This window comes from Anopheles ziemanni, unplaced genomic scaffold, assembly GCF_943734765.1.
Source record: "Anopheles ziemanni unplaced genomic scaffold, idAnoZiCoDA_A2_x.2 scaffold_157_ctg1, whole genome shotgun sequence".
Lineage (NCBI taxonomy): Eukaryota > Metazoa > Arthropoda > Insecta > Diptera > Culicidae > Anopheles > Anopheles ziemanni.
Window position 1 is genome coordinate 45,753 of NW_026690051.1, and position 13,428 is coordinate 59,180.

The window sequence follows — 13,428 nt, forward strand, 5'->3', positions numbered from 1 at the left end:
TTTGTTTCTTAAACGTTTGATGTGCGTTTGAAATTGAATTGATTCTTCACTTTGGTAGGTCTTGTCTTCGCTGCGAACTGCAACTTTAGCAAATGCTGGTTGAATGAATCATCGATAGAGGGCGTGACAAATAGCACAAGCAGATAAGAGATAAATATGCTGCTAGAGGCAATCGAAGTAGCAAGGAGAATGAGTTGAAGGTATAAGATGTTCTTTTTGAATGTTTATATTTGTGATTGTTACAGTTTTGGTACGTCTTTACTTTTCTGTTGAGTTTTTTCTATCCTAGAACTAGCTTTCATTGTAAAACGTAAGCACCAGGAGTGATTTGCTTCCTACATGTCAGCTTTTATAATACTTTTTAAATTAACTATCGAAAGCGAGTATATGAAATAGAAAAAGGAGATGAAACATCAAAACGTTGCTAGAGGGAATTGAAAACAGAAAGCAGAATTAGTAAGAGAAGTGAGATATTTACTGTGAATGTTTATGTCTTTGATTCTCAAACGTTTGATGTGCGTTTGGTATTGAATTGAGTCTTCACTTTGGTAGGTCTTGTCTTCGCTGTGAACTGCAAGCACCAGGCTTGCTTTCACTCCTTACATGTCAACTTTAGCAAATGCTGGTTGAATGAATCATCGATAGAGGGCGTGACAAATAGCACAAGCAGATAAGAGATAAATATGCTGCTAGAGGCAAACGAAGTAGCAAGGAGAATAAGAAGGAGAAATAAGATATTCTTTTTGATTGTTTATATTTGTGATTGTTACAGTTTTGGTACGTCTTTAATTTTCAGTTGAGTTTTTTTTATCCTAGAACTTGCTTTCATTGTAAAACGTAAGAACTGGGAGTGATTTGCTTCCTACATGTCAGCTTTTATAATACTTTTTAAATGAACTATCGAAAGTAAGCACATGAAATAGAAATGGGAGATGAAACATCAAAACGTTGCTAGAGGGAATTGAAAACAGAAAGAAGAATTAGTAAGAGAAGTGAGATATTTACCGTGAATGTTTATGTCTTTGATTCTTAAACGTTTGATGTGCGTTTCATATTGAATTGAGTCTTCACTTTGGTAGGTCTTGTCTTCGCTGTGAGCTGCAAGCACCAGGCTTGCTTTCACTCTCTACATGTCAACTTAAGCAAATGCTGGTTGAATGAATCATCGATAGAGGGCATGACAAATAGCAATAGCAGAGCAGATAGAAATTTGCTGCTAGAGGCAATCGAGGTTGCAAGGAGAATGAGTTTGAGATATAAGATATTCTTTTTGAATGTTTATATTTGTGATTGTTACAGTTTTGGTACGTCTTTAATTTTTTGTTGAGTTTTTTCTATCCTAGAACTAGCTTTCATAGTAAAACGTAAGCACTGGAAGTGATTTGCTCCCTACATGTCAGCTTTTATAATATTTTTTAAATGAACTATCGAAAGCGAGTACATGAAATAGAAATAGGAGATGAAACATCAAAACGTTGCTAGAGGGAATTGAAAACAGAAAGAAGAATTAGTAAGAGAAGTAAGATAGCTACTGAGAATGTTTATGTCTTTGATTCTCAAACGTTTGATGTGCGTTTGCTATTGAATTGAGTCTTCACTTTGGTAGGTCTTATCTTCGCTGTGAACTGCAAGCACCAGGCTTGCTTTCACTCTCTACTTGTCAACTTTAGCAAATGCTGGTTGAATGAATCATCGATAGAGGGCATGACAAATAGCAAAACCAGATAAGAGATAAATATGCTGCTAGAGGCAATCGAAGTAGCAAGGAGAATGAATTGGAGATATTTAAGGTATTCTTTTTGAATGTTTATATTTGTGATTTTTACAGTTTTGGTACGTCTTTACTTATCTGTTGAGTTTTTTCTATCCTAGGACTAGCTTTCATTGTAAAACGTTAGCACCAGGAGTGATTTGCTTCCTACATGTCAGCTTTTATAATACTTTTTAAATGAACTATCGAAAGCGAGCACATGAAATAGAAATAGGAGATGAAACATCAAAACGTTGCTAGAGGGAATTGAAAACAGAAAGAAGAATTAGTAAGAGAAGTAAGATAGCTACTGAGAATGTTTATGTCTTTGATTCTCAAACGTTTGATGTGCGTTTGGTATTGAATTGAGTCTTTACTTTGGTAGGTCTTGTCTTCGCTGTGAACTGCAAGCACTAGGCTTGCTTTTACTCTCTACATGTCAACTTTAGCAAATGCAGGTTGAATGAATCATCGATAGAGGGCATGACAAATAGCAAAACCAGATAAGAGATAAATTTGCTGCTAGAGGCAATCGAGGTTGCAAGGAGAATGAGTTGGAGATATAAGATATTCTTTTTGAATGTTTATATTTGTGATTGTTACAGTTTTGGTACGTCTTTAATTTTTTGTTGAGTTTTTTCTATCCTAGAACTAGCTTTCATAGTAAAACGTAAGCACTGGAAGTGATTTGCTCCCTACATGTCAGCTTTTATAATATTTTTTAAATGAACTATCGAAAGCGAGTACATGAAATAGAAATAGGAGATGAAACATCAAAACGTTGCTAGAGGGAATTGAAAACAGAAAGAAGAATTAGTAAGAGAAGTAAGATAGCTACTGAGAATGTTTATGTCTTTGATTCTCAAACGTTTGATGTGCGTTTGCTATTGAATTGAGTCTTCACTTTGGTAGGTCTTGTCTTCGCTGTGAACTGCAAGCACCAGGCTTGCTTTCACTCTCTACTTGTCAACTTTAGCAAATGCTGGTTGAATGAATCATCGATAGAGGGCATGACAAATAGCAAAACCAGATAAGAGATAAATATGCTGCTAGAGGCAATCGAAGTAGCAAGGAGAATGAATTGGAGATATTTAAGGTATTCTTTTTGAATGTTTATATTTGTGATTTTTACAGTTTTGGTACGTCTTTACTTATCTGTTGAGTTTTTTCTATCCTAGGACTAGCTATCATTGTAAAACGTTAGCACCAGGAGTAATTTGCTTCCTACATGTCAGCTTTTATATTATTTTTTAAATGAACTATCGAAAGCGAGTACATGAAATAGAAATAGGAGATGAAACATCAAAACGTTGCTAGAGGGAATTGAAAACAGAAAGAAGAATTAGTAAGAGAAGTAAGATAGCTACTGAGAATGTTTATGTCTTTGATTCTCAAACGTTTGATGTGCGTTTGCTATTGAATTGAGTCTTTACTTTGGTAGGTCTTGTCTTCGCTGTGAACTGCAAGCACTAGGCTTGCTTTTACTCTCTACATGTCAACTTTAGCAAATGCAGGTTGAATGAATCATCGATAGAGGGCATGACAAATAGCAATAGCAGAGCAGAGAGAAATTTGCTGCTAGAGGCAATCGAGGTTGCAAGGAGAATGAGTTGGAGATATAAGATATTCTTTTTGAATGTTTATATTTGTGATTGTTACAGTTTTGGTACGTCTTTACTTTTCTGTTGAGTTTTTTCTATCCTAGGACAAGCTTTTATTGTAAAACGTAAGCACCAGGAGTGATTTGCTTCCTACATGTCAGCTTTTATAATACTTTTTAAATTAACTTTCGAAAGCGAGTATATGAAATAGAAAAAGGAGATGAAACATCAAAACGTTGCTAGAGGGAATTGAAAACAGAAAGAAGAATTAGTAAGAGAAGTAAGATATTTACTGTGAATGTTTATGTCTTTGATTCTTAAACGTTTGATGTGCGTTTCATATTGAATTGAGTCTTCACTTTGGTAGGTCTTGTCTTCGCTGTGAACTGCAACTTTAGCAAATGCTGGTTGAATGAATCATCGATAGAGGGCATGACAAATAGCAAAACCAGATAAGAGATAAATTTGCTGCTAGGGGCAATCGAAGTAGCAAAGAGAATGAGTTGGAGATATAAGATATTCTTTTTGAATGTTCATTTTTTTGATTGTTACAGTTTTGGTACGTCTTTAATTTTCTGGTTAGTTTTTTCTATCCTAGGACTAGCTTTTATTGTAAAACGTAAGCACCAGGAGTAATTTGCTCCCTACATGTCAGCTTTTATAATAATTTTTAAATGAACTATCGAAAGCGAGCACATGAAATAGAAATGGGAGATGAAACATCAAAACGTTGCTAGAGGGAATTGAAAACAGAAAGAAGAATGAATAAGAGAAGTAAGATATTTACTGTGAATGTTTATGTCTTTGATTCTTAAACGTTTGATGTGCGTTTGCTATTGAATTGAGTCTTCACTTTGGTAGGTCTTGTCTTCGCTGTGAACTGCAACTTTAGCAAATGCTGGTTGAATGAATCATCGATAGAGGGTGTTCTCGCACGTAGCGATGGGCGAGTGTTTTGCACGTAGCGAAAGCGAATGTTTTGCACGAAGCTAAAGCGAATGTTTTGCACGAAGCTAGAGCGAATGTTTTGCACGAAGAATTCACACGTTGTAATTACTAGGTTAAAAAGGAACTTTATTTGCACTTTTTAATTAGATTGGCACGTAGCAGCTTGTTACTCGTAGGTATACGTAAGAAAAGCGAGAGAGCCCGTCGATCCGTTGATCGACGGTTTTATAGGTGTCATCGCTCCCCTCCACTTCCCTATGCGTGGGAGAGTTGCCCGTAGCGAAAGCTCTCCCACGCGCTCTCTCCTGTGACGTACCAGCACGCGGTGATAAGCTGACATTCCAGCACGCGGTCTGGCACGTCACACGATCTTCCGGGTCATGGAGGGGATTTGCCATAATTGATATGCGCTTATCGCATGATCGCGCGGATGACGTGATTGATCATGCGCTTATCGCATGATCGCGCGGATGACATAATTGTTTCGATTATAACGCGATTATTTCCCACAACCATTCCTCCCCCCTTTGGGACGCAGGCGACCGTCCCAAATTCCGCACGTAGGTGGTGGGTCGTCCTCATGCTCAGGGGTCGTCGGCGGCACGTAGCCAGGAGTCGAGTCAGGAGGACACTGCGCTGCTGATCCCTCAAGTTGTTCGTTTGGCGCTGCGTCGGATACGGAAGAGTCAGGTGCGCCCGAATGCTCCTTGGATACTTCCGTTTCAGCGGCCTCAACTGGGAGGGGTGCCAACAGCCTCACGTTGCGCTTGTAGATGCCGCTGCTTGTTCGTATGTCAGCGACACGTACGATGCCGTCGGGTCCCACGTAGGTTTTGACGACCAGGCCCATGGGCCATCGTCCAACGGGTAGGTTGTCATCACCGACTAGCACGATCTGGCCCGTCTGCAAGTTTGTAGTGCGTTTCGTCCACTTCGCACTACAACGCAACTGAGCAAGGTACTCAGTTCGCCAACGGGACCAGAATTGCTGAGCGAGTTTCTGGACTCGCTTCCAGCGAGTTTTGACACCGACCGTGTCATCGTCTCCAAGCGGGGCAGGAGTGGTGAATGATGCTCGTCCGATGAGGAAGTGCGCAGGGGTAAGTGCCTCTACCGATTCCGGACTGGAGTGGATTGCGGTGAGCGGCCTGGAGTTGAGAATGGCCGAAATTTGGTAGAGTAACGTCTGTAGCTCTACCAAGTTCAGCTGGGCTCCCTTTGCGGCGGCCTTGAACAATCGTTTTGCCACCTTGATGTTGGCCTCCCAAAGCCCTCCGAAGTTTGGGCTCCTGGGAGGGATAAACGAGAAACGAATTCCGCTGTCCGCTGCCAAGCTCACCACTTCGTCCTGGAATTCCCGGTTGTTGTGAGTCTTGCGAAGCAGGGTCAATTCTCTGGCAGCTCCCACGAAGTTGCGGCCGTTGTCGGAGTAGATCGTGTCAGGTCTTCCACGTAGGGACACGAATCGTAATAGAGCTGAGATGAACGCCGATGTCGACTGATCTTCCACTACCTCCAAGTGCGTGGCCTTCGTAGTGAAACACACGAAGATACAAACGTAGACCGTTCTACGCTTGCCTGATCGAGCATTTGAAACGATTTCGAAGGGGCCACACAAGTCCACGCCGGTGTGGATGAAGGCGGGAGACACGTTGACGCGAGCCGACGGCAGCTGTCCCATCTGCTGGGCGTATTGTCTTGGGCGCGCTCGGGCACAAATTACGCATCTCGAGGTTACCCCGACGACTGTTCTTCGCAGGTCTCGCATCCAGAATCTCGCACGGAATTCGGCCATGATCAGCTCAGTTCCCGCATGGAAATTGTGCTCGTGCAAATGGCGGATGATTACGCGGGAGAAGGGATGCGACTTTGGTACTAGGAAAGGAACCTTGGCTTCGTCAGCCAGATCCGAGTTTCCTAGTCGTCCCCGTACGCAGATGATCTTATCCTTTACTATTGGGTCGAGGTGCTGCATCGAACCCTTGGGCGTAACTGACCCGGAGTCTTGCATCTCCTTGACCTCATTGGGAAAGCACGTAGCTTGCATCACCCGTACTATCAGTTGGAGTCCGTACTCCAATTCGTCGAGCTGAAGGGGTCCTGATTTTTTCTCCACGGAGGATGAGGGTGCGCGTAAGTTAAAGATTGCTCTACCGAGCCACGCGAAATGTCGTCTTGTCATGATGAACGAGTTGTGGTGCTTGTACTGGGATAACAAGTCATCACAATCGTTCCCCACCATGGCCGTCAACAATAGAGGAGCGTCGACAGCTTCCTCCAACGCAGTCACGTAGTTTAGTTGAGGCATAACTGGCCTTTCATCATTGACTATGAAACTCGGTCCGTTCAGCCAAAAACTCGCAGTCTCGCTGTTTATAAGCTTGTTGGCAGGAAGTCCTCTGGACACGAGGTCTGCTGGGTTGAGTTTCGTCGGCACGTAGCTCCAATCCAGACGATTCGTGGCAGCGTGAATTTTCTCCACCCGGTTCTTAACGTAGACTCCCCACTTGGTGTTGTCGGAACGTATCCAAGCCAGTACCACCTGAGAGTCAGTCCACCAACGAGTTTGGCTTATCCGGGTGCCAAAGGCGTCCTTTATTTTGGCATAAAGGCGAGCTAGGAGCAGAGCTCCTTGCAGTTCGAGTCGCGGCAAAGTCACCTCTTCGATGGGTGCCAATCGCGACCTGGAGCACAGCAACCGAGATTGCGGGTTTCCTTCACCGTCCAGAAAGCGAAGGTAAATGGCGCATCCAAAGGCCTTCGTAGATGCGTCGCTGAAGCCGTACATGATCGCGCCCTGAGGTTCGCTGGGCAGCGCCATCCTTGGGATTGGGAGCTGTCTGAGAAGCGGCAGGTGGCTGGCGAATCCGTTCCAGCTTTCGATCATGCGAGGTGATGCGGCTTCATCCCATCCGAAGCCATCTCGCCAGAGGTCTTGTAGCAGAATCTTTCCGGTGACTATCACTGGTTGGAGGATCCCGATAGGATCATACAGCTTGCCAACTTTGGATGCTAAACGTCGTTTCTCCAATGAACCCAAAGGCTCGTAGAACTCATCCTGGACTACGAGCTGGAACGTATCCTCTGTAGGGCACCAAGCCAGGCCGAGCAACTTGATGGCCTGCTTCTCACCAATCTGTACAGTTGTATCGCGGTGTTCCACCGGGATTTTACTGGTGATCTCTGGTGAGTTAGATGCCCACTTTCGCAATGGCATCCCGCGTATGTTGAGTGCTCGCTCGACGCTGGTCATAAGCTCACGTAGCTGCTCGGGAGTCGATGCGCCCAACGAAAGGTTGTCCACGTAGAACGATGATTGGATGGCGTCAGCTGTCTGGGGATCGGAAGTCCGCACTTCTTCCCCGGCTTCGAACAACGCCCTGCAGGCCAAATAAGACGAAGCAGCCTCACCGTACGTAACAGTGAGGAGTCTGAATAGTTGCATCGTGTCCTTTGGCTTGTCGCGCCACAGAATGCACTGCATCCAAGTGTCGGGCTCGGATACCCACACTTGACGGTACATCTTCACGATGTCGGCAGTCGCCACCACGGTTTGAGTACGGAAATCTAGCCAGATTCGGAACAAGTCAGGCTGGATCACGGGTCCTACGGCTTGGAGGTCGTTCAGCGAGATTCCCGTCGTTGATTTCGCGCTGGCGTCGAACACAACGCGTAGTTTTGTGGTAGTCGAGTCTGGCTTGACCACGCAAGAGTGGGGAATCACGTAGCGTACTTTGGGGAGCTCCTCCGTTGATACTGGGCACATGTGGCCCAGCTCTTTGTACTCTCGCATGAACTTTCGATATTCTGCGTAGGTGGGCTCATGGCTGGCGAGACGTCTTTCTAGGGCTAGCAAGCGGCGTCTTGCTTGCCCCATTGAATCTCCCAGCTGGTTTAGCTCCCCCCGTAAGGGAATTTGTACGATGTATCGTCCATCGTCAGCGATGGTGGTATGCTCCTTAAAGTGCGTCTCTAGTTCGTGAGACTTCCAAACCGTGGAGTCGGCGGCATCATTTGGGAGTTCTTCGATTCTCCAGAATCGTTCGAGGATCTCCTTTAGGTCATCGACGCACGTAGCTAGACAACTTTGTTCGTATAGATCGGCTGAAGTCGTGTCACGTAGCATTCCTCCCACGAGCCATCCGAATTTAGAATTCTGGAGGGTCAAGCCATTTGGGAGGCGACGCAGCCCTGTCTTGAGTGCGTCGAAGCATATTCTGGCACCTAAGATAGCGTCGATTGTTCCAGGATGGTAGAATTCCGCATCTGCTAGGAACTTGGCCTCTGGCAGGTCCAATTTGTCTTGTCTGATGGCACGAGCCGGTTGATCACTGAGACCGGGAATCACGAAGAATCCGACATCCTCAGAGCAGCTGCCGTCAATCGACGTAATCTTCGCTCGTATTTGTTGGGTTACTGGGATTTTGCTCCCCACGCCACTCAGCGTCAATCGTGCAGGGTGCATCGCTAATCCAAGACGCTTAACCGCATTCTTGGTGATTGCCTCGATTTGGCTGCCGGAGTCGAGCACGCATCGGATCCGTTGCCACATTCCCATGTTGTCCTGGATGAGTATCGCGACCGTAGCGAGTAGCACGTAGTTGTCCAGTAGCGGGATGTCTTCCGTTGGTGAAATGTCAACCGAGGCACGTCTTGATTGGCAAGAATCGGCAGCAGGATCACTCGATGAATTGGCGCCCGAAGGGGGGTCATTACCATCCGGTGGGGTGGATTCATCAGGACGAGGCGCAGGACAAGCACGATGATGCCGGGAGCCGGAGCGAAGCACGGAGCGGGATCTCCTCGGGATGTTGGATGCAGCATGCGGCAGACAACGGCTTCTGGGTGTAGAATGAATCCGAAGAGGCACGGAGCAGGAACGCGGGGCGGCGCGAGCACCAGGCAGAAATAGGCAGGCACTGGGCGGCGCGGCAACACGAAGAGGCACGGAGCAGGAACTAGAAGCGGCGCGAGCACCAGGCGACAAGAGGCAGGCACTGGGCGGCGCGGCAACACGAAGAGGCACGGAGCAGGAACTAAAAGCGGCGCGAGCACCAGGCGACAAGAGGCAGGCACTGGGCGGCGCGGCAACACGAAGAGGCACGGAGCAGGAACGAGAAGCGGCGCGAGCACCAGGCGACAAGAGGCAGGCACTGGGCGGCGCGGCAACACGAAGAGGCACGGAGCAGGAACTAGAAGCGGCGCGAGCACCAGGCGACAAGAGGCAGGCACTGGGCGGCGCGGCAACACGAAGAGGCACGGAGCAGGAACGAGAAGCGGCGCGAGCACCAGGCGGCAAGTGGCAGGCACTGGGCGGCGCGGCAACACGAAGAGGCACGGAGCAGGAACGAGAAGCGGCGCGAGCACCAGGCGGCAAGAGGCAGGCACTGGGCGGCGCGGCAACAAGAAGAGGCACGGAGCAGGAACGAGAAGCGGCGCGAGCACCAGGCGGCAAGTGGCAGGCACTGGGCGGCGCGGCAACACGAAGAGGCACGGAGCAGGAACGAGAAGCGGCGCGAGCACCAGGCGGCAAGAGGCAGGCACTGGGCGGCGCGGCAACACGAAGAGGCACGGAGCAGGAACTAAAAGCGGCGCGAGCACCAGGCGACAAGAGGCAGGCACTGGGCGGCGCGGCAACACGAAGAGGCACGGAGCAGGAACTAGAAGCGGCGCGAGCACCAGGCGACAAGAGGCAGGCACTGGGCGGCGCGGCAACACGAAGAGGCACGGAGCAGGAACTAGAAGCGGCGCGAGCACCAGGCGACAAGAGGCAGGCACTGGGCGGCGCGGCAACACGAAGAGGCACGGAGCAGGAACGAGAAGCGGCGCGAGCACCAGGCGGCAAGTGGCAGGCACTGGGCGGCGCGGCAACACGAAGAGGCACGGAGCAGGAACGAGAAGCGGCGCGAGCACCAGGCGGCAAGAGGCAGGCACTGGGCGGCGCGGCAACAAGAAGAGGCACGGAGCAGGAACGAGAAGCGGCGCGAGCACCAGGCGGCAAGTGGCAGGCACTGGGCGGCGCGGCAACACGAAGAGGCACGGAGCAGGAACGAGAAGCGGCGCGAGCACCAGGCGGCAAGAGGCAGGCACTGGGCGGCGCGGCAACACGAAGAGGCACGGAGCAGGAACCGGGCGGCACGGTGACATTTAAAGGAACAGAACGGGCACATACCTGTACGCAGCTTGCGTGACTCAGCAAAGCTTGGACACCGGGCGGCAGACTACAGTCCCTGGGCGTTTCGGCAGCACGAGGAAGCACGGAGCGGGAACGGCGGGGCACGAAACTGGAGTCACTCGGCACGGCGCGGGCACCAGGCGGCAAGCAGCAGGCACTGGGCGGCGCGGTAGCACGAGGAAGCACGGAGCGGGAGCGGCGAGACACGGAGCTGGAGCGGCGGGGCACGAAGCTGGATTCACTCGGCACGGCGCGGGCACCAGGCGGCAAGCAGCAGGCACTGGGCGGCGCGGTAGCACGAGGAGGCACGGAGCGGGAGCGGCGAGGCACGAAGCTGGAGTAACTCGGCACGGCGCGGGCACCAGGCGGCAAGCAGCAGGCACTGGGCGGCGCGGTAGCACGAGGAAGCACGGAGCGGGAGCGGCGAGACACGGAGCTGGAGCGGCGGGGCACGAAGCTGGATTCACTCGGCACGGCGCGGGCACCAGGCGGCAAGCAGCAGGCACTGGGCGGCGCGGTAGCACGAGGAAGCACGGAGCGGGAGCGGCGAGGCACGGAGCTGGAGCGGCGGGGCACGAAGCTGGATTCACTCGGCACGGCGCGGGCACCAGGCGGCAAGCAGCAGGCACTGGGCGGCGCGGTAGCACGAGGAGGCACGGAGCGGGAGCGGCGAGGCACGAAGCTGGAGCGGCGGGGCACGAAGCTGGATTCACTCGGCACGGCGCGGGCACCAGGCGGCAAGCAGCAGGCACTGGGCGGCGCGGTAGCACGAGGAAGCACGGAGCGGGAGCGGCGAGGCACGGAGCTGGAGCGGCGGGGCACGAAGCTGGATTCACTCGGCATGGCGCGGGCACCAGGCGGCAAGCAGCAGGCACTGGGCGGCGCGGTAGCACGAGGAAGCACGGAGCGGGAGCGGCGAGGCACGGAGCTGGAGCGGCGGGGCACGAAGCTGGATTCACTCGGCACGGCGCGGGCACCAGGCGGCAAGCAGCAGGCACTGGGCGGCGCGGTAGCACGAGGAAGCACGGAGCACACACGGGGCACGAAGCAAGGGGGGCGAGGCACGGAGCACACGCGAGGACGCACGGAGCACACGCGGGGCACGAAGCACGGGGGGCGAGGCACGGAGCACACGCGAGGACGCACGGAGCAGGAACGGCGGGACACGGCACTGGGGTTCGGATGCACGGAGCGGGCGCGGAGTGAGGGCACGGAGTGGGCAAGTCACTCCGGCGTCGGGTCGGAGTGCACGTGGAGCATTGTGTGGTGCTTCTTGCCACACACCTGGCACCTCCGCTCACTCGGGCATGCATTGGCCGGATGGTCCTTCGAGAAGCAGTTCATGCACTTGCGGCGGTCCATAATGTAATTAATGCACTGAATTACGGACCGCGCGCGCAGCTCCGGGCACACCGTCGTCACGTGGCCCGTCCTGTCACACGCGTAACACCGTCGCGTCCCAGCCCCCTGACCCCCCGTTCTTACCTTCGTACTGGTGCTGGCGGGAACGATGGCGGCAGCGGCTGGCTGGGTCGCCGGCGCCCTCCGCGCAGGCCTGGAGGCGATGGCAGCAGGCTTCGGGGTGACGGTTGCAGCTAGCACCGTCCGTGCTGCTCGCTGGTTCGCTCCACGCGCTCGATCCGCATCTTCCTTCCGCTTGGGCTGATAATAAATTTTATTAGCCAGCCCATCCAGCTCGCGACGCAGCTCAACCCACGTAGGGATGAGCTGCTGGTCCGCACGCCGTGTCACGCTCGCAATGGTTTCAGCGTCTAGCTTGTCCATTACGAGCGCGACAATCAGCCCGTCTTCCACCACGGAGGTGGAATCGCCAGCCTCGGCGATCTGGCGGGCTGAGGCCACGGCCGTCTCCACTACGTCGATGACGCGCATCAACGCGTTCGCCGACGGAGAGCTCATCCTGGGCAGTTCGAGGATTTTGCGGATGTGGCCCATAAATGCCACCCGCTTCTTATAAAATCTCTCCTCCAGCTTGGCCCAAGCTTGGGCGAACGGCATTCCGGCGTTTTCGAATGCCTCACAACTGTGCCTCGCGATGTCGCACCGCTCGAGGCATTTTATCAAAAAGGCGAATTTATCGGAGTCCTCCGTAAGTCCGGCCACGCGCTTCTCGAATCGACTCGAGAACGCGGGCCATTCGGAGGGCGAGCCCTCGAACTTGGGCAGTTCTATGCGAGGCAGGTGGTCTGCTCGCGATGGCTGCCCCGCCATCGTGGTGTCCAAAATAGACGGTTTGGAGGCGGCTCCCTCACGGCGCTTGGTTGCAGCCGCCATGGCTGCCGCATAAGCCTCCGTGAAGGGGCCCCTGCGCGGATGGGGGCCGGTGACACTTTCGACGCGCATCAGCGCGGCGTTCCCGTCCCGCCACAGGGACGCCAAGATGTCCACCTTCACGGCGGCCACCTCCGGTTTCATCTTCGCATCGAGGCTTGCGGCCACCTCCTTTACGCTGCCCTCTAGGGCGGTAAGTAGCCGCAAGGCCTCGGCCACGATGTTTTCGTTCTCGTTATTCATACTTAAGTCGTGACAGAATTTTGCACTTAGCACTTTTCACGTTATCACGTCGGGGTCACCAAAATGTTCTCGCACGTAGCGATGGGCGAGTGTTTTGCACGTAGCGAAAGCGAATGTTTTGCACGAAGCTAAAGCGAATGTTTTGCACGAAGCTAGAGCGAATGTTTTGCACGAAGAATTCACACGTTGTAATTACTAGGTTAAAAAGGAACTTTATTTGCACTTTTTAATTAGATTGGCACGTAGCAGCTTGTTACTCGTAGGTATACGTAAGAAAAGTGAGAGAGCCCGTCGATCCGTTGATCGACGGTTTTATAGGTGTCATCGCTCCCCTCCACTTCCCTATGCGTGGGAGAGTTGCCCGTAGCGAAAGCTCTCCCACGCGCTCTCTCCTGTGACGTACCAGCACGCGGTGATAA

General features: G+C 51.6%; 1 protein-coding gene across 1 annotated transcript; it reads right to left on the reverse strand.

Moving 5' to 3' along the window:
* Positions 1 to 4,798: 4,798 nt before the first annotated feature.
* On the reverse strand, positions 4,799 to 13,009 carry LOC131292914 (uncharacterized). The gene is made up of 2 exons (XM_058321013.1): positions 12,030 to 13,009; positions 4,799 to 8,951 (listed from the first exon to the last, which is right to left on the reverse strand). Exons 1-2 carry the CDS (start codon positions 13,007 to 13,009, stop codon positions 4,799 to 4,801), a joined length of 5,133 nt encoding a protein of 1,710 aa, XP_058176996.1.
* Positions 13,010 to 13,428: the final 419 nt, after the last annotated feature.